The 25055-nt window shown below is 46.0% G+C and overlaps 1 protein-coding gene across 4 annotated transcripts in view; it reads left to right on the top strand.

Moving 5' to 3' along the window:
* Positions 1-25055, top strand: part of ABR (ABR activator of RhoGEF and GTPase) — a 353402-nt gene that overhangs the window by 159478 nt on the left and 168869 nt on the right. The window contains exon 1 of one of the 4 annotated variants that reach the window (XM_044283777.1): positions 16491-17075. The exons of the other annotated variants lie outside the window; for them this stretch is intronic. Coding sequence (XP_044139712.1) covers positions 16908-17075 — 168 coding nt within the window. The 5' untranslated portion in view covers positions 16491-16907. Of the gene's footprint in view, positions 1-16490; positions 17076-25055 lie in introns of those variants that run through there. 4 annotated transcript variants of the gene reach the window in all.

Below are 25055 nucleotides of genomic sequence, written 5' to 3'. Positions count from 1 at the left end.
CAGGACTGAGCTGCTCCTAGGCCATGTGACAAATGAACGTGATGTCACATGGCCTAGGAAGAAGAGCGCTGCAGCCTCTTCATACAACTGATCTGCAGTGGCGCTGGGAGTTGGACCCCCACCGAGCAGATTCGGATGGCCTATCCTAAGGATCGGTCAACAGTATTAGGGCTCATGCACGCCAACTTATTTTTTGCCCTCATCTGATCCTCATTTTTTGCCGGTCGGATGTGGACTCGTTCATTTCAATGGGGCTGCAAAATATGTCCGTTCTGCGGCACCCGGAAAAAAAAATACAGCATTTCCTATTCTTGTCTATTTTAAAGACAACTATAGGACAGTTGTATACAGTGCCGGACGGTCCGCTCCACAAAATGCGGAATGGCCATGGCCGGTATCTGTGTTTTACGGACCGGAAAAACGGTTGCGCGTATGAGCTGTTAAACAGTTGGGAAAACTCCTTTGATAGGAAAAATCCTTTAATGAAAAGCATTATTGAAAACACTTTGTGTAACTCAATGCAAGTGCTACGAGAAGGATCACCAAATTTGCATGTGACCACAGGTTGTCAGGCATGGTCAAAACAGGAAAGCAGAGATGGAAGGAGGAGACTCGCGGTATGAAGGGTGTGAAACGTGGTTTCGGTCAGTTGAGACTGCACTGGCGAGGCTGTTGTCCACCCACATAAGTTCTGAGCGTCTATTACAGAGATATAGCAGCATACTCCATAACTTCCCACAATACATGGCACGTATACATGGGTATAGGGGTTTGTTCTTGCCGGATTGTATTCCTCTGGGTGCAGATCCTGTCTGCTTTGGCAGATGACAGCTGTGTCTTGTTGCTATGACTCCTCCATAGTGATGATAAAGAAGCGGGGCGCATGCAGTGATTACATTACAAAGGCAATCAGTGTGCAAATTCCATTATCATATTGTCACCATAGCAACAGCAACTCTTTGCCCACATAGCTGGAGCTGAGCTATTTTTGTTTCCTACTGCATGCGCCTGTTGAACCACTGGGTGGCGCCAGACAGTAACCTACGCGGTAGGACGAAGGTGTGACTCTCAAAGTGGAAGTACGGTAAATCTAAAAGATGCAAGTAACTATATGATCCAAGGGGGTGGGTGTAGAGGCTGTAGATATTTTATGGGTTTCCTGCAGAATACCCACATAAAGGGGCGGTAAGTGATCTCATTATGCTCTGTGCAATGATGAGTCTTCTAGTGTTGAGCGAACTTGTGGTTTAAGTTCGGCATCTAAAGTTCGGGTTATCAAAGAATCGCGTTATGGAATCCGCTACCTCGGACCATAACGGAATTTAGAATCCATAACGCGATTTTTCGATAACCCGAACTTTAGATGCTGAACTTAAAACACAAGTTCGCTCAACACTAGAGTCTTCTGATTAGTTAGTACTTTTTTTTCTACAGACTGTGTATAACGAGTTCCTGCCGACTCACTGATCAGCACTCGATTAAAAGGACTTTAGGCTAGGTTAACATGTTCTTCTGTCCTCATTAAACACTGCATAAAAAAAGCCTGAACATGGAGGCTCAGCCCTATGCTTGTGTGCTCATTTGTTGGCTTATAGCCGGCACATTTAGGTTGTAGTCGGACATCCGGCAGGCTGTTTTGATAGCCTATTCAAGTATAAATGCTGGCTGTCAGGCAGACAAAAGCCATGGCGTGCAGAAAGCAGCTGGATCACCACCAGATTCTATTATAGTCACACAGTAGGGTCCGGCAATGCCGAATCCAGTAAACTCTGGCAGGCTGTTCCAGCAAAATTAGTCCACCGGAGATGTGGACGAAGTCCTAGGGCAGTGATGGCGAACCTTTTAGAGACGAGTGCCCAAACCGCAACCCAAAACCCACTTATTTATCGCAAAGTGCCAACACAGCAATTTAACCTGAATGCCAATATAGTATATCTTCCATGTACTTTACCATTTAGCTATAAGGCTCCATTCACACGTCCGCAAAATGGGTCCGCATCCTTTCTGCAATTTTGCGGAAAGGGTGCGGACCCATTCATTCTCTATGGGGACAGAATGTGCTGTCCGCATCCACATTTGCGGATCCGCACTTCCGCATCCGTGCTTCCGTTTCCGCAAAAAAATAGAACATGTCCTATTCTTGTCCGCAATTGCGGACAAGAACAGGCATATTCTATTATGTCGGCAATGTGCGGTCCGCAAAATGCGGAAAGCACATTGCCGTTTTCCGTGTTTTGCGGATCTGTGTCTCCGTGTATCCGCAAAACACATTGCGGACGTGTGAATACAGCCTAATAGCCTGCCTACATTCAGCGCGCTGCCTGTGCTGTTCATTGTGCGCCCTGCGCTGATGAATGGCCGGAAAAGTCTAAGGCATATTGATACATTTTCCAGGGTGCGGGTGCCCACAGAGAGGGCTCTGAGTGCCGCCTCTGGAAAACCCGTGCCATAGGTTCACCACCACTGTCGTGGGGTATGTTCAGATGGAGGATTTTGGGTGCGGGTTTCAGCTCTGATTCAGTGGCAAAAACTTCCTCCCATGTGTATAGTAACATAGACTGGTACAGAGGGGAAGAGGACCCTGCCCGCAAGAGCTTACAATCTACACTTATAAGCTTTCGCATTCAGCAGGCTGTTGCTTCCCCCTTCACAGTGACTCCATTAGAGAGCAGCTCTGTTGGCTCCATCTATAGCCCTTCTCTCTGAACTCCTGACCTCCTATAAATACTTATTTAAGTTAAAGGGATATTCCTTGTTGTATGAAGTTATATAACTATGAGATTGGTGAGGCACCTACTACTGGGACCCCCACTGATCACAACAATTGGGGCCCCATACCCCGTGGAGCCCCCCCACAGTAAATGGAGCAGCCTGTTGGGCATGCACACGGCTACTCCATTAATTTCTATGGGAGTTCCAGAGATAGCCGAGTAGTGTACATGCTCAATCGGCTGCTCAATTCATTTTGCGGGCTCCACTGGGTATGAGCCCCTATTCACATGATTGTTGGTGGGGGGGGGGGGGGTTCCAGTAGTAGGACTCCCACCAATCTCATAGTTTACACCTGCATGCCGCTGTGAGGGTAGGTGATATTACAGCTCCCCCATCCTATTTACTTGATTGGGCCAAAGTGTAACTACAACTGCTATTTCCCATTCAAGAGACCAGGATGGAGGAGCTGTAATTACAGTGCTCGCTGCTGCGATGCTGATGGCGAGCAGGTAAACGGTAAAGAGGATGTAGCGCTTGTAGGAGCATTGCGTTCTCTTCAAACAGCTGATCGGCAGGGGGGGTCGGACTCCCACAAATCTGATATTGAAAACCTTCTTAAAACCTAAATGTGTGCAGGCAGCCTTAGGCCCCTTTCACACGGGCGAGATTTCCGTGCGGGTGCGATGCGTGAGTTGAACGCATTGCACCCGCACTGAATCCTGACCCATTCATTTCTATGGGGCTGTTCACATGAGCGGTGATTTTCACGCAACACTTATGCGTTGCGTGAAAATCGCAGCATGTTCTATATTCTGCGTTTTTCACGTAATGCAGGTCCCATAGAAATGAATGGGGTTGCGTGAAAATCGCAAGCATCCGCAAGCAAGTGCGGATGCGGTGCGATTTTCACGCATGGGTTCTAGGTGACAGTCTATTCACTGTATTATTTTCCCTTATAACATGGTTCTGGGAGGGTTAAAAAAAATAAAAAAGTTAACTCACCTTATCCCCATGATCGCCTAGTTCCCGGTCGGTCTCTTCTTTAGCTGTGACTAAAGGACCTGTGGTGATGTCAGATCACATGCTCCATCACCATGGTGATGGACCATGTGATTGGAGCATGTGATCTGACATCACCAAAGGTCATTCAGCCCAAGCCCACAGCTAAATAAGAGACCGACCGGGAACTACACGATCATGGGGATAAGGTGAGTTAACGTTTTTATTTTTTTTTAACCCTTCCAGCGCTATTATACTAAGCATTCTGTATTCAGAATGCTATTATTTTCCCTTATAACCATGTTATAAGGGAAAATAATAGAATCTTCAGAACATCAATCCCAAGCCCGAACTTCTGTGAAGAAGTTCGGGTTTGGGTACCAAACATGCGCGATTTTTCTCACGCGAGTGCAAAACGCATTACAATGTTTTGCACTCGCGCGGAAAAATCGCGGGTGTTTCCGCAACGCACCCGCACATTTTTCCGCAACGCCCGTGTGAAACCAGCCTTAGGCCTCATGTCCTTATTTCAGTTTGCAAACAATGGATCTGCAAAATAAGGACACCTTTAGTGTGCATTCCGTTTTTTTTCTGATTCCCAGCAAAAGAACGGGTTTTTCTCGTCGGAAGTACTGACAAGTGTAGGATATGTTCTATAATTTGTGGAATGTCTCCACAGATCCACAATAAATTTGGATGTGTGCATGGGCCATGAATGGGTTGGATGAAAAATAGACGTGTGCATGAGGCCCTACACAGGGCAAGTATCCGGAAAAAGCATTTGTACAGTTGTTCCTTCCCAATTGGATTGATCATCTGCCTGTTTGAAAAGGCCCTTAAAGGGTTCAGCTCTGAACCTGGAGATATCCCAATTTTCACCCAGGCAGTCCCCCTGATATGAGCATCGGAGCATTTCATGCTCTGATGCTCTCCTATGCCCTGCGCTGCATCGCGCAGTGAAAAGGCTTTTATTGGAGATCCAGTGACGTAGGCAGAGGAAAGCTAGGCCTTAGGCCTAGTTCACATGAACGTATGGCTTTTATAGTTTTTTTGCGGTCAGTTTTTCACTGATCCGTTGTTCCGTTTTTGAGTTCCGTTGTGTTTCCGTTTCCTTTCCGTTTTTCTGTTCCGTTTTTCCGTATGCCATGTACAGTATACAGTAATTACATAGAAAAAAATTGGGCTGGGCATAACATTTTCAATAGATGGTTTATAAAAAACAAAACGGATACCGAAGACATACGAATGCATTTCCGTAGGTGTTCTGTTTTTTTTTTGCGGACCCATTGACTTGAATGGAGCCACGGAATGTGATTTGCGGGCAACAATAGGACATGTTCTATCTTTCAACGGAACGGAAACGGAATGCATACGGAGTACATTCCGTTTTTTTGCGGAACCATTGAAATGAATGGTTCCGTATACGGAACACAAAAAAACGTCCCGTACACTCGCAAAAAAAAAAAAACCGTTCGTGTGAACTAGGCCTAAGGCCTCCTGCACACGACCGTTTTTTTCCCCTGTTTACTGGCTGTTTTTTGCGTTCCGTATACGGAACCATTTATTACAATGGTTCCTCAAAAAAAAATAATAATAACTGAATGTACTCCGTATGCATTCCGTTTCCGTATTTCTGTTTTTTCTTTCCGTTTAGGCTCCATTCACACGGGTGCGGACCCATTCATTCTCTATAGGGACGGAATGTATGCGGACGGCACACAGTGTGCTGTCTGCATCCGCAATTGCGGAGCGCAGCCCCGATCTTTGGGTCCGCAGCTCCACAAAAGATAGAACATGTCCTATTAATGTCTGCAGCTTGCAGAGAAGAATAGGCATTTCTATGGGGGTGCCGGCAGGGTGTGTTGCGGACACGCAATTTGCGGGTCCGCAACACATAAAGGACGTGTGAATGGAGCCTAAAAGATAGAACATGCCCTATTATTGCCCGCAAATCATGTTCCGTGGCTCCATTCAAGTCAATGGGTCATTGAAAATGTTATGCCCAGCCAAATTTTATCTATGTAATTACCGTATATAGTATATGCTATACGAAAAAACGGAACGGAGAAACGGAAACACAATGGAAACAAAAAACGGAACAACGGATCCGTGAAAAAAGGATTGCAAAACACTGAAAAAGCCATACAGTCGTGTGCAATAGGCCTAAGGCTCCATTCACACGTCCGTGATGTGTTGCGGGTCCGCAACACACCAGCCCGGCACCCCCATAGAAATGCCTACTCTTGTCCGCAAGCTGCGGACAAGAATAGGACATGTTCTATCTTTTGCGGAGCTGCGGACCCGAAGATCGGGGATGTGCTCCGCAATTGCGGATGCAGACAGCACACTGTGTGCTGTCCGCATCCATTCCGTCCCCATAGAGAATGAATGGGTCTGCACCCGTTCCGCAAAATTGCGCAACAGATGCAGACCCATTCTGCGGATGTGTGAATGGAGCCTTACAGTGAGCCCGGTGACATCACCGGCTCTAATGGATGGGCTTCCTGAGTGAAAACTGGGATATGTCTGGGTTCAGCTCTTAACCCGGACAACCCCCCTTTAAGCCGCTCACGTATTCATTGACTTCTTCGTTCGTGTTAACATATCAGTGGCTCTCAAGGGACCCTGGGTCCTCGGTGACACCACAGGAGCATGCCTTATTTTTGTCTGTGGTTACAGAACCCTCACGCACATTGTAATCTATGGGTCCATTAAAACCAGGGACCCAACACGGATGGCATCTGTATTTGGTGGTTTTCACAGACCGTTGGTAGGAGATGCTCTGGAAACAAATTTTCAGCCTAAGGGTCCATTCACACGTCCGTAACGTGTTTTGCGGATCCGCAAAACGCAGACACGACTGTGCATTTTGTGGACTGCACATCGCCGACACTAATAGAATATGCCTATTCTTGTCCGCAATTGCGGACAAGAATAGGACATGTTCTATTTTTTTCGGGAACGGAATTGCGGACCCGGCAGTGCGCGTCCGCAATTCCATATCCGGGCAGCACATCGTGCTGCCCCATAGAAATGAATGGGTCCGCAATTCTGTTCTGCAAAATGCGGAACGAAATTGCGGACGTGTGAATGGGGCCTAAATGTGCACATGGAATACGGATGACACATAGAGGACAAAAAACGTCCACACAAACCAAATAAGGATCCATCATGGACATCTTCACGGATGAACCACTGACCACGGAATCTTGCCACGGATGTCATCACGGACATGTGACAGAGACTTTAGGCTGGAGCTGTATTTTCGGTCTCTATGGTATCTGATAGTTTTACAGCTTATTATATTGTTGTTTGCACTTTTCTCGTGTCCATGTTTTTTGGGCCTTGTGAGAGGAAGGACGTCTCCGGTTCCATATTACTATTTAACTATGGACATGAGCAATCTGTAGGCTTCATGCCGCCTATTAATAGCTTGTCTGGCTCATACACTGCTGTTGATTTTTCCACCATAAGGGCGGGTGCGTACTTCCATGTCTGCTGAGCAGTATGTTAAGATCCCTGTCCTGCTGAAAGCCTACTATACTCTGGACAGCATAAATAACCTAGAACTCAGAAGAGAGGCTCACCTTATACTACCCTACATGGAAAGGTGTGCCAACTAATAAATATTGGGGCAACTGCAACCCCAGGAAGTCACTTTTTATAATGTCATAGTTTGGATTTTAAAGCGTCACTGAGCTTTCAAGATCCTTTGGTATGTCATATTGACATCTCAATGGTTTTGTTCGGTGGTGGTCTGAGTGGTGAGACCCCCACTAAGTGCTAGAACGAGGAGAGAAGCGTCTTTGTCCTCGCTGCAAGAGAGGCTCAATAGAAAGTCTATGGTCCCGTCTTGATTCCGGCTCCTGCGACGAGGAGAGAGTGCGTTTGTCTCCTCGTTCTAGTTATCGTTGGGGGTCCCAGCACTCAGACCCCCACCAATTAAAACCTTTCATAGGTCGCTATGGCATATCAAAAGTATTTTCAAAAGATTTAATGCAGCGGTCAGATTCTTCAGGATTGGTCATCAATATAAAACCCCTGAACAGCCCCTTTAAGTTGTCTATACACGGCAGGACTACCTAACCACGTATTGTGTAGGAAGGTGTCCAAGTTTTGTCCAATGGCGGATGTTGAGGGGGAAAAAGGGATCGGGCATGTTGAATTTTCTTTTGTTCCCACAGGAGCTAAGTCGCCAGTGGTGGAGATGTCTGGCGGCAGCTTCTTCCCTCCTTCATGTATGCTGCGCTGCGTGCATGGGGAGGAGTAGATGTTGGCTGGACGAGTATTTGTTAGAAGGCTACCTGTCTAAGGTCTGTGGCCACCTTTATACTTACACTGGGAAGCTGAGATCTGTAGCACTGTTTGCAGGGTTCTTTTATATAATCTCTGCATAAACTGTCATATATACACATTTTAATTCCTCACTGTTTTCAATATTAGTTTGCTGTCAATGAATAAATGCTTACATTCAGAGGAAGCATACATACCTTGTCCAGATGGGCTGCTTTGATAGACAGGACCAGGCATTGGAAAAAGCAGTGAGGTGGGGGACTGGCTACAAAAAGAAACAGCGCTAGGATGCAATAAGAGCAAGGATGACGCCCTCTTTGCACTAAAGGCCTAATTTGCATGTTAAGAAAAAGTATCTTAACTCGCAAACGAAGCCTTGGACGAATCAAAGAGAAACTGCTTTTTAATCAGGTGAACCACAAGTATGTGTCTATGCAGCTGGATAGGGAGGTCCCCAGTGACTACTTTCACACTCTCGTTTTGGGCGGATCCGTCATGGATCAGCAAAAACACTTCCGTTACCATAATACAACCGTCTGCATCCGTTATGAACGGATCCGGTTGTATTATGTCTTCTATAGCCGTGACGGATCCGTCTTGAACACCATTGAAAGTCAATGGGGGACGGATCCGTTTTCTATTGTGCCAGATTGTGTCAGGGAAAACGGATCTGTCCCCATTGACATTGCTTGGCTCCGCTTCGTCAGGCGGACATTTTTCTTTTTTTTAACATAATTGGTAAATCTTATGTCTCTTAATAAGAGGGCTAAAAAGAACTTGTAATCCGGTGAGGCCCATTTAGTGGGTGTAGATTCTTGTCAGTTTAGTTATAAATGTAGTAAAACTATATTAAAATGCAGGCACAAACCTTCTGATGATGTCCGCCTGACTTCACCAGGGTGTGGATTTTAGCAGCAGTTTGAAATGTTTACGTCATATGTTCAGGAAAAGGGTTCGCCTTGCAGATCATCTTCATTGATGTCACAAAAAAAAAATACTGTAGCTGCCAAATACACTGGGGAGCAGTTTTGAAGGGAGCCTGTTGTCAGAAAATGGCCCCTTGTTCATATAATCTTTTTACTTTACTTTTCTGTATTTATTATTATTATTTTTTATTGTAGTGTGCTTTTATATATAAAAGTTTTTTTTGCTGTTTTCTCTTTGGCCACTGACCACCCACAAAATATTTCCGCTGTCACTTTTCAGCTTGTGTACACTAAGGTCAGGGCCAACCGTATTCTCATCTATCATCATAGGTAGGTTTACAGTAAAAGGCAAGGTCTCGGTTATAAAACTGGAGGCAGATAACACCAGATCCACCTCTGACAGTAGGTGATGGAAATGGCTCCGCTGATACTGAGCATGCCCACAACACCCATAGAGCTCAGCTGACACTGAGCATGCCCATAACAATCATTGGGCTCTGCTGATACCAAGCATGCCTATAACAATCATAGGGCTCTGCTGATACTGAGCATGCCCATAACAGTCATAGGGCTCTGCTGATACTGAGCATGCCCATAACAATCATAGGGCTCTGCTGATACTGAGCATGCCCATAACAATCATAGGGCTCTGCTGATACTGAGCATGCCCATAACAGTCATAGGGCTCTGCTGATACTGAGCATGCCCATAACAGTCATAGGGCTCTGCTGATACTGAGCATGCCCATAACAGTCATAGGGCTCTGCTGATACTGAGGATGCCCATAACAATCACAGGGCTCTGCTGATACTGAGCATGCCCACAACAATCATAGGGCTCTGCTGATACTGAGCATGCCCATAACAGTCATAGGGCTCTGCTGATACTGAGGATGCCCATAACAATCACAGGGCTCTGCTGATACTGAGCATGCCCACAACAATCATAGGGCTCTGCTGATACTGAGCATGCCCGCAACACCCATAGGGCTCTGCTGATACTAAGCATGCCCATAAGGGTTCATGCACACAAACGTATTTTTTGTCCGTTTCTTTCGGAACCATTCATCTTAATGGGGCCGCAAAAAACGGGAAATAACTCCACGTGCATTCCGTAGCTGTGTGTCCGCAAGTTCGTTTCGCAAAAAAATAGAGCAAGTCCTATTCTTGTCCTTTTTGCAGACAAGGACAGGCATTGTTACAATGGATCTGCAAAAAAAAAATAAAGGCATGTAACGCAGACTTTTTTTTTTGTGGATCCGTGATTTGCGGACTGCAAAATACATACAGTCGTGTGCATGAGCCCTAACACTCATAGAGCTCAAATGAAGCTGAGCATGCCCATAACACCCATAAAGGTCAGCTGATACTGAGCATGCTCACAACAGTCCTTAGAAGTCAGCAGATTGTTTCTGATTTGATTTTTATTTTTCTTGTCAATGCGTACGCTGTAAAGCAAATCTTTAGGACTCCTGTTCACAGCTCAGAGCAGGAGCAATGGTGGAAAGAAACTAGAATAAAATAACATGAATTCAAATAATAAAAGCCGATTGAAAAGAAAGGTTTCAGAAAAATTATAATTCCCTTTAAGACGATTCGGCATATGGGCTTATTTTCTGTAGTAACACTTAAAGGGCATCTGTCAGCAGATTTGTGCCTATGACACCGGCTGACCTGTTACACGTGCACTTGGCAGCTGAAGGCATCTGTGTTGGTCCCATGTTCATATGTGCCCGCATTGCTGAGAAAAATGTTTTAATATATGCAAATGAGCCTCTAGGAGCAACGGGGGCGTTACCCTTACACCTAGAGAGCTCCCTCTGCACTTTGGCAGGGCCAGGCAGTGTATGGCCTGGGCTACACTGTTACTTTTTGTAGTGCGACTGATTTTAACTATTGAATGACAGCTGCAGTCCACAAGATTTCTTTCAACTGAATGCATTCATCTGTAGTTCAATAGTTTAACTCAATCAGTCGCGCCACAAAGTCACAGTGTAGCCCTGTCATCAAACCTGACTTCTCCTAAAGTCATTGAAAGTGAAGTCGCAGAGAGAGCTGAGCCTCTAGGTGTAACTGGTAACGCCCCCGTTGCTCCTAGAGGCTCATTTGCATATATTAAAACATCATTTTTCTCAGCAATGCGGGCACATATGAACATGGGACCAACACAGACGCCTTCAGCTGCCAAGTGCCCATGGAACAGGTCAGCCAGTGTCATAGGTACAAATCTGCTGACAGATGCCCTTTACTAATGCAGCGATCCGCCATTGTGGCAGCAAGGTATTCTGTTATATAATGTAAAGCGGGTCTTGTCGGATTGCTAACTGTATGAAAAGTTTCAGCACCAAGAAACCATTCCAAAACGACCCCGATTGTTTTGTTTCTTTTTTCTTCCATTTACTTTTTTTCTTGAGAAACTGGAGTGGATTTGTGAAGAAGTAAAATGTATAACACTGAAAGCTTTCCTATTCTTTGCATGGGAGGGCTCATTCCCATCAATAACCAGAAAGCCAAACTAAGGGAAAACAGACCTAAGCCAGCTGTGTATGTGAGCCCTAAGGCTGCGTTCAGATGTACAGTACAATGCTTGTGAAATGGGTTTTGAGAGGATGATGTAGATTTTTAAAACTACTGTCTGCCTATTATGTCACAGATTGGCCACAGATCAGAGTAAAATCCACACCAAAATCCACATGTAACGCCGGTTATTTTGCAGCAAAATCTGATATATATATAATATTATATTATATTTTTTTTGTGTCAGGGCTATGAACCCAATAGAAAACCCAGCCCTCCACTGACAGGCTCAGTAAAGTGAGCCTTATACCTTACAGCTCATGCACACGACCGGATATATTTTGCGGTCTGCAAAACATGGAACCGCAAAAAATAAGGATGACGTCCGTGTGCATTCTGTACAGCTGGCCCCTAATAGAACAGTCCAATCCTTATCCAATCCCCGCTTATGCAAACAATAATAGGACATGTTCTATTTTTTTGCTGAACGGACATAGGGAAATAGAATGCACATACGGTCCGCAAAAAAACTAAAAACGGATCGGACGCGGGAAAAAAATAGGTTTGTGTGCATGGGCCCTTATTCACACAGTCAGTGTTCGGTCAGTGATTTTGAGCCAAAACCTGGCGCAGCTCTGAACACAGACCAAATCACTGACCAAACACTGATGTGTGAATGACGCTGGGGATACACAGCAATCTTGGGCATGACTGTAGTCGGGCGTCTAAAGATCGCAGTGTAGTCATCGAAATGAATGTGGTTGCAGCACATCTCGCAAGTTGCTGTGACTGCAACGCCAGAATTGCAAAACAATCCAGTGGGGTTGGATTATTTACGATTCTGTGGTCGCATATGAGGCAACTTGTGAGAATGCGCTGCGCCCCCATTTATTTCTATGGCTGTACTTCTATCCTTTGTCGCATGACAAGTGTTGCGCCCAAGATTTCATGTAGCCCCCAGCATTAAAGGGGCTAGGTCCAGTCATTTCGATGAGAATTCTGAAAATAGCTGAGCTAGTGCGCTTGGGTATTTTCGGAGATCCCTAGCAGTGAATGGAGAGAGCACTGCGCAAGCAGGGCCCCCCCCCCCCTGCATTCACCACTACGGGACTCCCAGAAATAGGCGAGCCGGCTCTCGGGCGGCTCTCTGTTCACTTTGGGGGGGCCTTGTTCCATAGGTGGGATTCACACCTATCTGACATTGATGGCATACGGCATTAATGTCCCAGATGGGCCAATCCCTTTAAGGTTAGGACTACACAGCGACATGTTGCATGACAGCAAGTCTCTGAAAAGTTGCGGCCAATGTTGTCGTACAACTATTTTAGAGCTGTAAAACCACAACTAAGGGGGCATTCACACGACCGTAAGGGTTTTTGTGGCCCTATTGAAATGAATGAGTCCGCACCTGTTCCGCATCCGTTTATACGGTCGTGTGAATGCACCCTAAGGCTACTTTCACACCTGCGTTCAGGTGTCCGCTCGTGAGCTCCGTTTGAAGGGGCTCACAAGCGGCCCTGAACGCAGCCGTCTGGCCCTAATGCATTCTCAGTGGAGGCGGATCCACTGAGAATGCATCAGTCTGCCAGCGCTCAGCCTCCGCTCAGTGAGCGGACACCTGAATGCTGCAAGCAGCGTTCGGGTGTCCGCCTGGCCGTGCGGAGGCGAGCGGATCCGTTCCGACTTATAATGGAAGTCAATGGGGACGGATCCGCTTGAAGATGACACCATATGGCTCAATCTTCAAGCGGATCCGTCCCCCATTGACTTTCAATGTAAAGTCTGAACGGATCCGCTCAGGCTACTTTCACACTTAGAAAATTTTTCTAAGTTCTAATGCAGACGGATCCGTTCTGAACGGAGCCACCATCTGCATTAATATGAGCGGATCCGTTCAGCTCGAACGCTAGTGTGAAAGTAGCCTAAATCACATGTAAGGCACAGTCACATACGACATGCAGTGTGTATGATGGCAAAGTCTTGGGCAACTTTGTAGCCCTCTATCCCCCCGGGTCACAGTCTTCCTACCTTTGTTTCTCGTCGCCTCCTTTCTCCCACAGCTAGGTGAACAATGGACTGAAGTATTGTAGAAAAATCAATAGTCCTGTGCCATAACCTTTCAGCATCTAGAAATAGCATCCGGCTCATGGGTTCTTATCTCATTATGTACAGCGCTGTTCCCATATACAACAAAAAATAACGCACCCAGATAGAAATGTCAGATTGTTGCAAAACTCTGCATGCAGCTATGTCACAGGTGTGGTCTGATTAGACACTGGCCACAAGAGGGTGTAAAAATGCTGCTCTAATAAAAGGCTCTCAGAGGCGACTTTTGGGTAATGTACCTCTTGTTGACCGCTAGACATGTCTCTACAATATACTCGGCCATTCTGCCCAGTTGACAGACTTTGTGAGGGGTACATTGTTGGACTGAGAAGTAGAATGGTTGCTTTGACAAATTGCCCACCATCTAGGCCATTGTGACCCAGGCACAAAAGGGGCAAACAGGCTCCGGACATCCCAGCCAGACCACCAGTAGAGAGGATTGTTTTATCCACTGATAAGCACCAACTATTTCAATGGCCACTATCCAGACACAAGTGGCACCTTCATTGCACACGTTGTCTCTACCCGGATCATTTCCAGGCGCTTAGAGAAAGTAGATTTGGATTTGGTGCCATAATGCAAATTCTATGCCCTGCCATTGTCAGCCAGCTACCATCACGTAAGTCTGCAGTGGTGTCACTTTTACCGCAAAAAATATGCCCTTACATGGCTATTTAAAAAAAAAAAAAAAAAAGTAAAATGTTGTGGTTTTAGGAAGGTAGAAGGTAAAAAATAGCAAGGGCAAAGACAAAAATGGGCTTGGTTATTAAAGGGGTTGTACAGGGGTTTTATGTTGATGACCTATCCTCACCCCCGCCTATCAGATATTGATGACCTATCCTCACCCCCGCCTATCAGATATTGATGACCTATCCTCACCCCCGCCTATCAGATATTGATGACCTATCCTCACCCCCGCCTATCAGATATTGATGACCTATCCTCACCCCCGCCTATCAGATATTGATGACCTATCCTCACCCCCCCCGCCTATCAGATATTGATGACCTATCCTCACCCCGCCTATCAGATATTGATGACCTATCCTCACCCCGCCTATCAGATATTGATAACCTATCCTCACCCCCCCGCCTATCAGATATTGATGACCTATCCTCACCCCCCCGCCTATCAGATATTGATGACCTATCCTCACCCCCCGCCTATCAGATATTGATGACCTATCCTCACCCCCCCCGCCTATCAGATATTGATGACCTATCCTCACCCCCCCCGCCTATCAGATATTGATGACCTATCCTCACCCCCCCCGCCTATCAGATATTGATGACCTATCCTCACCCCCCCGCCTATCAGATATTGATGACCTATCCTCACCCCCGCCTATCAGATATTGATGACCTATCCTCACCTCCGCCTATGAGATATTGATGAGGATATATAACCTGCTGCACAACCCCTTCAATGTTCTTACTCGGTTATGCTTCAGAATACAAAAATTATATGAAGTGTTGAAAGCCTTATCCACATGTATTACACTGTAAATTGTCATAGACATATTTGCAACCAGTCTGCAATTTGGAGGATGGAAACTTGTGTTCTGTATGTAGCAGAAGAATAAGTCAAGTTGAGTGCGTAAAATAAGAAAAACGTAGCTTCTGTCTTCCAGTAACAGCACCACTCTTGCCTATAGGCAGTGTCTGGTATTGCGGCTCAGTCTCATTATTTTGAATGGAGCAGTGATCTGCAGGACTGGGCACAGCCACTTCAAACTGCACAGAGCTGCTTCTGGTAAAAGATGATGGGGGGCGGATAAGGTGCCTGCTAGAACGTCCTTGCCCCTTCAAGCAGCTGATCTGTGGTGGTTTCAGGAACTGGCCCCTACATCGATCTGATATTGATGGCCAGTCCTAAGGATAGGCAACTGCTGTAATTTCCTTAAAGCCTCCCTGAGAGAGTATAACTCCAGCATCCAATCTGTAGACCCCCACTAGGGTTCGTTTGCACAGTGTGGTCAAATTATGGTGGTCTGTTTGTTTTTGTTTTTTACTACATGATTTATACATTTGATGTATAAAATACCATTTTACTGCACTGTCCGAATAAAGCCTAAATGCCAGCCTGCACCTCAGTGATGGCTACTGATGTCAGTCTCTGTATATGGGCTCATGCACACGGCCGTAAGTGTTTTATGGTTCGCAAAACACTGATACCGGCCCAGTGCACGCTGCTATTCTTTAGAAAGGTCCTATCCTTGTCAATGAAACAGACAAGGATAGGACATGTTCTATATTTTGTGTGGGGCCGCGGAACAGACTTGCAGCCCCATTTAGATGAATGTGTCCACATCCGATACCCCAAAAATGCGGATTGGATGCGGACTGAGGCTACGGCCGTGTGCATGAGCCCTATGTTGGATGTGGGATTTACCATACATCCTCATCACCGTCCTGGTTTGGTTTTGGTTCCTTCCCTCTGCTATTGGGAGTGATTCCCTTAATAGCAATATTAGGAAATGGCCATTTATGTACTTCCTTAATTTATGTCAAGCAATTGCTCAAGACGTTCCATGTATTTATTTATTTCCTCTTCGACAGGAATCCTGATGCAGACTAGTGACTATGCTAAGCTATCCAGGCCTTTATTTGCCCCGTCCTGTGGCCTCATGCACACGATCGTAGTCCAGTCCGTAAATTATAGAACATGTCCTGTTATTGTCCTTTAACCATTTCTTTTAATGGGACTGAGAAAAAAGCGGATTGTGCACAGAAGGTGTCCGTATTTTGCGGATCCGCGGTTTGCAGACCACAAAACAGATACAGTTGTGTGCATGAGGCCTTTACCTGCTGCCTATGGGCGCTGTGCAGCAGAGCAATGAGGTCCATGATGACTGTGGGAAGTCAGGGGTTACTGAGAGCTGAAGGAGCAGCAGCAGCCGCCCCGCCTGTAAAGGCCTGCCCAACAAGACAGCGTTTCCTGTGTGCTGAGAAGCTAGTTCAAACCCAGCAGGGAAAGTTCAATGAGCAAGACAGCCGGTATCTCCACAAGAGCCTGAACTGCGTGCCGGGGAGGGTTAACCAAAAAGGAGGCCAAGGAGGATTAAAAAAGAAGGAAGAGTGTTTGAGGAAGTGTCAGAAATTCCCCGGCTCCCCCTCCTTTCATCTTTCTGGTAGAAGTGAAATTTCGACAGCAGTGGGAGACTAGAAGAACAGACCTAAGATAATGGAGACTAGGTCCACTTAGCTTTCACAGGATCCATTGCTATTTGATGGTGGGGGTTCAGTCCTTATGGTCCTCGCAGATTTAGCATCTGTAAGGAAGATGTGCAGCAGCAGACGAGCATGACCTGTACCTGCCTGTCCTACTGGCTCGGAGAAATTGGGCATAGAACTTTATGAAGAACGATCCACCAGCTGCAACACTAGGAATGGAGGAGGAAGAAGAGGCAATTAGGTTCCTTGACCGTGTTCTTGAGGATGAAGATGTTTTTTATTTAGAGGATGGGGAATGTCAGACCCCTACCAGTCCTGATGGGCCGACGTCTTTCCCAGAATCCCCTAAGGTATGTTTCAGACCTGTCAAGTTGCTGAGAAATTTTAGAAGTATCTTTGAAATTGAATCTTGTGATGTTTTGTGCACGATTTTCTGTAGATGTTTTATGGTTCTTGAGACTTGTGTACGACGACTTAGGCCTTTTAACGTTTAAGATACTCCTTTCCTGTTTGCAAAGATTGGACGTACAGCCTTTGCTTTCTTCGGACGTGTACTGACAGCACAGCAACAGATGGTCAGAGGTGTCCTGCAGTGTGAGTTTTACTTTGTGCTGTGTTTGATAGTTTGGATGTTTTTAACCCTTTGGACTGAATACAGTGTACATAACCAGATCATGTTCTGCACCTGTGTATACGTCCTTCACCCGGACTGACACCTTTGGGCTGCATAACCAGCCACACCTTCTTGGTTTTGATTCAAGCCTTAGCCAGGTGAGGAGGAGGAGGAGGAAAATGTTAGCGTTCGGTAACCCAGCCTCGCTGTGACTGTGCATGCAAGCAAAGTGTAATTAGATCGCGTAATTGCCACTCAAAATGGGTGGCGTTCTTGTGAACTAAGCCAAGATAAGTAAACCAGAGGCAGTGTTATCAGCCGGTGTACTGTAGATACCATTTCATCATCATACCCTTGGTCGTATGAACCTGTTGTTGATATCTTTAAGCTGGTAAAGATCGCTAACAAGATGTTGATTGTGTTATTGAAATTGTGTAGTGTAAGACGCTTTCGACTTAATCTATGAGGGAAAAAAAATTATTCCTTGTGACTAAGCTCACAGGTACAGTAAGTGCCCACGCACACAGCCCTGGTACAGCAGTAAAAAGTGTTGTCCGCTTTTTACTATTGATGACCTATCCTCAGGATAGGTCATCAATATCAGATCGGCGGGGGTCCAACTCTCCTTATAGAGGCCCCAGTCTGTGGCAAACTGTGCCTAAAAGTCCTTAAAGGGGTTATCCACTTTTTACTGTTGGTGACCTTGCCTTAGGATAAGTCGTCAATATCAGATCGGCGGCGGACGGACACCCCTGCTGATCAGCTGTTTGAAGAGAGGTGGCACTTATACCAGCACTGCCTTCTCTGCTCTGTTGACCTGCTCACCTAAAAAATTGCAGTGGTGAGCAGGTGTAATTACAAATATGGCATTCCTATTCACTTCTATGGGACGGCTCTGTCTGTTGAAGTGAATACTACAGAGCCATCCGGTAGTAGTAAATGGGGACGCCATACTTGTAATCACACTGCTCACCCCTGCAAATGCTGCGGCAAGCAGGTAAACAGAGCAGAGAAGGCAGTGCTGGTATGAGAGCTGCCTTCTCTGCAAACAGCTGATCGGCGTGGGTGCCGGGGGTCGGACCCCCACTGATCTGACATTGATGACCTATCCCAGGCATGGCCAACCCGCGGCTCTCCAGCTGTTGTAAAACTACAACTCCCACCATGCCCTGCTGTAGGCTGATAGCTGTAGTCTGTTCCGGCATGATAGGAGTTGTAGTTTTGCAACAGCTGGAGAGCCTCAGGTTGGCCATCCCTGACCTATCCTAAGGATAGGATAGGTCATCAATAGTAAAAAATGGACAACTCCTTTAACGACCTGTAGGCACTGTTTGCCACAAACTGGGGCCTCTGTGAAGAATCTTATGCTCTCCTTGAAGCACTATTGGTATAGTAAAGGCTCAAAGCAGCCTTAATTGTACAGCAAGGATTTTTTTTTTTAAAACCTGTCTCGTATTTAGTCCCCAAACTTCTACCAGCCTGTTATCCAGGACAGGTTCACAGTGGTGATCTTCTATATTCTGGGAGATTTGGTATAATGCAGAAAAAGAACTTTGAATACTATATTGAAATGACCTGTAAGGACTCATGGAGGTGGAGACAATCCTTGAAAGAGTCATGCTTTTCAGACTATCTTCTGGCTTGACTGATGTCCTACAGGCCAGGTTCCTCATCACAAGCCACCACCAGTGCATGCTCAGGTGAGGCTGAGAGCAGTACAACTGCTGCTAGAGGCGTGCGGTGATGGCTAGTGATGAAGGATCCGTCCAGAGAGACATCGCCAGAATATGGTGAACTTGTTACTGTGCTGGAGAACAGGTTTGGGGGCCTAAATCCATATGACAGGTTCCCTTTAATATGTCATGTCCGTTTTTACATGTGGCATCTGTAGTGAATTCTGCATGTGGACATGGTTGTTGCGGTTTTACTGAATGCTTCTATAACTCCCCTGTGTATCGTAGCCTAAAGCATGTGAGCATTTACCGTCTGCACTTCTAAAAGACCGTCCTGAATATTGGCTCCAGTATATAACGCTCTGCCCGACTGAATGCATTATTTATCAGGCCTGTTCCTGAAATCATCTCAGTGCCGCCACAGGCTCACAAATGGGTTACTAGAATGAAATCATGCTTGTTTTGGTGTTTCAGAGAGAGCAGTTTAATGTGACGTCCCCTGTTCTCCTTCCTGTTCACAACATGTGACTTCCATTTTTCCGGTCAGTTTAGCTCATCTCATAACTGCAGGCGTAATAAGCAGGCAGCCATGACTTCACTATTATACACCCACCATCCTATAACTCGCTGCCACCTGACTGCCTGCTAGGCGTAATGATAATGATCTAGAGTTTTATTCATTTTAAGACGTGGCACTAGGTTTCAATCTTTTACCTTCAGGTCTTCCATACATATTAAAGGGGTTATCCCAAGAAAAGTATCGCCATGTAATGAATAGGGCATTTTTAAATGAAGTATGATCACAATATATGTGCAATAAAAATATTTTGTCCTCTCTTGTAGATTGATTTTGCACATACATTTCTTTTTTTTTTTTTTTTTACATTTCTTTACAATGCATTTAGAAAACAAAATTACATTTGATTTCCCATAGACGTTCTACTGCCCCCGTTCACATAAAGCTCATGGATTTTCTCAGCAAGTTATGATTATATCAGTTTGTAATTCCTTGACGGCTTCCGATCATTTCAGCAAACTTCTCTAATGCTCGCCATACACATTATATGAATATTGGCTGAACCCACCAACCACCAAGGCTACCTTCACACTGGCGTTTCTGGGTCCACTTGTGAGATCCGTTTCAGGGCTCTTACAAGCGGCCCAAAACGGATCAGTTCAGCCCCAATGCATTCTGAATGGATAAGGATCCGTTCAGAATGCATCAGTTTGCCTCCGTTCAGCCTCCATTCCGCTCTGGAGGCGGACACCAAAACGATGCACGCAGCCTTTTGATGTCCGCCTAACAATGTGGAGCCAAACGGATCCGTCCTGACTTACAATGTAAGTCAATAGGGACGGATCAGTTTTCACTGACACAATATGGCAATTGAAAACGGATCCGCCTACCATTGACTTTCAGTGTAAGTCAAAACGGATCTGTTTGCATTATCATGAACAAAAAAAATATTTATATATTTTTTGTTCATGGTAATGCAAACAGATCCGTTCTGAACGGATACAATCGTTTGCAAATGCCAGACGGATCCGCACCTAACGCAGGTGTGAAAGTAGCCTAATGTGTATGGAGGCCTCCTGACCCTCCCAAGAGGCAGATGTCAGGGGTATGAAGGATCGGGCCTGGTCATTTGTTCTCGGAGTGTGCATTTAATGAGAGGGTTGGGAAGAATAACATGTCCAGCAATGATCTAAGACAGTGTTTCCCAACCAGTGTGCCTCCAGCTGTTGCAAAACTACAACTCCCAGCATGCCTGGACAGCCTTTGGCTGTGCGGGCATGCTGGGAGTTGTAGTTTTGCAACAGCTGGAGGTACAATGGTTGGGAAACACTGATCTAAGACATAGTGACTCCTTTTATTCATTTTTTTTTATTATTTTTTTTAAATCACATCTGTTTATTAAAGTTTTTTTTTTAAACATACAAAGATACACAAAATACAAAAAGGTGGGAAAAAAACACTACCCCAACATAAACTTCACATCCACACACCCACACACCTCCTTTATTCCTAATTGTGTGACCACTACAAACATCAGATTGTCCGCAGAGCTCACCAAATTAAAGAAGTTTTCCAGGACTTAACTATTGATGGCCTATCTGATCGGCAGGGGTCCGACTCCCGGCATCCCTGTCGATTTAGCTTTTTCCACAAGCTTCAGTGCTGAAACCACGTACCAAAACTGCCATGAATTCCATTTGCTGAAGTGAGACAAGGGATGAGCGAACTTCTATTTTAAGTTCGGCGTACAAGGTTCCGGTTCGGGTTATCTAAGAATTCCGTTATGGATTCCGCTACCACGAGTTATGGTCTGTGGGAGCGGAATCCATAACTGAACTTAGATAACCCTGACCGTGTACGCCGAACTTGAAAACAGAAGATCGCTCATCCCTAGAGACAACCCCTTTAAAGGCAGTCTGTAATCACCATATGGCCATATACAGCTTACATTGTCTTATTGCACACCTATACATGATTGTAACGGTACCTTTGTTATTTTCTCTACACTTGAAGAAGCTGGAAAAACAATGTTTAATTAATTTGCAAATGAGCACTCGCAAGTTTTCTCACTGTGTGTAGGTGCCCAGGGGCAGTGTTCACTGTGTGTAGGTGCCCAGGGGCGGCGTTCACTGTGTGTAGGTGCCCAGGGGCTGCGTTCACTGTGTGTAGGTGCCCAGGGGCGGCGTTCACTGTGTGTAGGTGCCCAGGGGCGGCGTTCACTGTGTGTAGGTGCCCAGGGGCGGCGTTCACTGTGTGTAGGTGCCCATGGGCGGCGTTCACTGTGTGTAGGTGCCCAGGGGCGGCGTTCACTGTGTGTAGGTGCCCAGGGGCGGCGTTCACTGTGTGTAGGTGCCCAGGGGCGGCGTTCACTGTGTGTAGGTGCCCAGGGGCGGCGTTCACTGTGTGTAGGTGCCCAGGGGCGGCGTTCACTGTGTGTAGGTGCCCAGGGGCGGCGTTCACTGTGTGTAGGTGCCCAGGGGCGGCGTTCACTGTGTGTAGGTGCCCAGGGGCGGCGTTCACTGTGTGTAGGTGCCCAGGGGCGGCGTTCACTGTGTGTAGGTGCCCAGGGGCGGCGTTCACTGTGTGTAGGTGCCCAGGGGCGGCGTTCACTGTGTGTAGGTGCCCAGGGGCGGCGTTCACTGTGTGTAGGTGCCCAGGGGCGGCGTTCACTGTGTGTAGGTGCCCAGGGGCGGCGTTCACTGTGTGTAGGTGCCCAGGGGCGGCGTTCACTGTGTGTAGGTGCCCAGGGGCGGCGTTCACTGTGTGTAGGTGCCCAGGGGCGGCGTTCACTGTGTGTAGGTGCCCAGGGGCGGCGTTCACTGTGTGTAGGTGCCCAGGGGCGGCGTTCACTGTGTGTAGGTGCCCAGGGGCGGCGTTCACTGTGTGTAGGTGCCCAGGGGCGGCGTTCACTGTGTGAGGAGTATAGGAGTCTATTCAATGACTTTGGGACAAATCTAATGCTTTCCATATAATATCTAGTGTCTATTCAGCGGTATATGTACAATAATGCAATTCTATATATACTGTAGATCAGTCATATCGTATATCGATCCTGTCAAGTTTAAACTATGTGGTGATATATTCCTCAGTATCACTCACTGTTCCATCAGTTTACGTGTGCCGTATGTCTGACTATCCTCTTATGGTTTATGGTATATGGTTTTGCGTGCTACTCAATGTGGTCAGACTGACCATTCTACACAATATATTGAAGTTTCATATCTGATTGCTTACAACGAATTGATTCAACAATAGATTTATTCCTCAATTACTGCACGCTGTTAGCGGTTCGTGGTGTCATTTACATGTTGATCTGGTACCCCGCGATCTCCTCAGATCGTGCGGTTTCTGATCACCATTGTTTGATAACCCCAATTTGTTTTTGTTTTTTATGATCTTTTGCTTTTTATGAATTTTAGTTTTTTATGTATTTTTATAAATTTTTAATATAATCGTTTGATAATAAACTAACATTATATAAATCCAAGTGGATCATTCTGTACAAAAGATAACAGAGGGCCCGCCGCTCAATTGCTTTCAATTTACTGGTTAAATCGACAGCGGGTGTGTCGAGGAGTGAGCACCAATACCATAGGTCGGTAGAGCCACTGTAAACATCTGGACTCATTCAGTGTCCACGTTGCACCTCCTTCTGCAGACAGTAATGGGACCGTACGATGTGCAACATTTTTCTAATTTTGAAATGAAATACAAAGTTAGGATGATGAAACCGGTCATGATTTTGCTTCCTGTCTCTCGTGCAGCCTAGAGGCAGATAATGGGGAACTGGCTGCACAACACTTTTGCGTGGTGTTGAACCTCATTTGTCTACTTCACTTTTTTACTACAGTACCATTTATTTGAAATGAACTGAATCTCATTTACAAAAAAAACTTGGGGTTGATTAGCTGGTCTCAGGATAGGTCATTAATATTAGATTGCCGGTGGTCTGACACCCAGGACCCCCGACGATCAGCTGTTTGAAGACCAGTGATTTCGCAATTATTGGTCACTTGGTCTTGGCACAGCTCAGAATGGGGTTGAGCTGCATTACCAAGCACAGCCGATATCCAATGGATGTGGCCTCCTCAAACAGCTGATTGTGGGAGTCCTGGGTGTCGAACCCCAGTTGATCTGATAATGACCTATCCTGAGGATAGGTCATCAATATGGATGAGCGAACCCGTGGAAGTTCGGGTTCGCCGGGTTCAGCCGAACTTCAGGTCAAAGTTCGGGTTTGGGACCCGAAATTGACTGCGAACACCATTGAAGTCAGTGGTGACCCGAACTTCACGTTATCATTTTCCATTATAACATGGTTATAGCGGAAAATAATAGCATTCTTAAGACAGAATTAAAAAGAATATGGCAATTTAGGGGTTAAAAAAAACTCATCTGCGCTGCCGCAGGTCCTTCTATCGTCATTCAGCAGGACCTGTGAAAGGACCTGCGATGACATCAGTGAGCGCGGTGACGTAATCGCAGGTTCTGCTGAAAGAGGATAGAAGACACTGCGGCAGCACCATCAAGTGGATGAGGTGAGGTTTTTAAAAAAATTTAACCCCTAAATTGCCATATTCTTTTGCCTCCTGTGTTAAGAATCTATTATTTTCTGCTATAACCATGTTATAATGCATGAAAATAATAAAATCACCCGAACACCGAACCCGGACTTCAGTGAAAAAGTCCTAATCCGGGTACCCTAACTCGCAAGGTTCGATATGAACCCGGACTTTGCAGTTTGGGTTCGCTCATCCCTAGTCATCAAGATCAGAATCTCCGAAAAACCCCTTTCATTTATTTTTTTAAAAACTGAATGCTATATTCTGTATACTGCCATATGGTGCCTCCATAGTTCTGTATTACCCCCGTCTAGCATTGCACAATGTATTCCTGTATTGGTCTGTCTGCAGTCGCAGTCATATGGAGGGGCTCTAGGGCTTCACACAGTTTTTGCAGTCTCTCTCCTAAGCATTCCTTTATACATAGTGCGGTTGACCATGCAAAACCTGCCTTGTATTCACACTGCCCTGCCAAACTTTAAGGCTTTCTGTAGAAAATGGCGTAACCCTCTGTAATATTCTCATTGACCTGCCAGCACTTCAGTCAGTAGACAAACAATGGCCGTTCTGTTTGCCTCCCTCACGCCTTAGTCATTTTGAGGAGCCATGCAAACTTTCCACTTGTGTACGGGACAGGTAGCAGACTGCGGTGATGTTCCTCCAGAACACAGGCTCCTTTATGTTCAGACGCCCTCCGTGCCCTTGTTTCGCTTCACTTTCCGGGATGCCAGTAATCCTGCCCTCCGCAGCCCTTCTTGAACCGTACATTTGAATATTTGTACATGCAATTCAAATAAAGGCCTTAAAAATAGGAGGGTTGCTGGCAGCACAGAATGGAATTTGTGTTTTGCATAGAGTTCATTTAAATTAGGGGAGGGGGTCTGCAAATTATAGTTTCACACTAAACGATTGCGCTACACATGAAGCGCCCATTGTACTACATCTGGTGATGGCTACGTGACTGT

Source organism: Bufo gargarizans, chromosome 3 (assembly GCF_014858855.1).
Source record: "Bufo gargarizans isolate SCDJY-AF-19 chromosome 3, ASM1485885v1, whole genome shotgun sequence".
Classification (NCBI taxonomy): domain Eukaryota; kingdom Metazoa; phylum Chordata; class Amphibia; order Anura; family Bufonidae; genus Bufo; species Bufo gargarizans.
The sequence above is the reverse complement of the archived record's forward strand: the minus strand, read 5'-3'. Positions and strand labels throughout refer to the sequence as shown.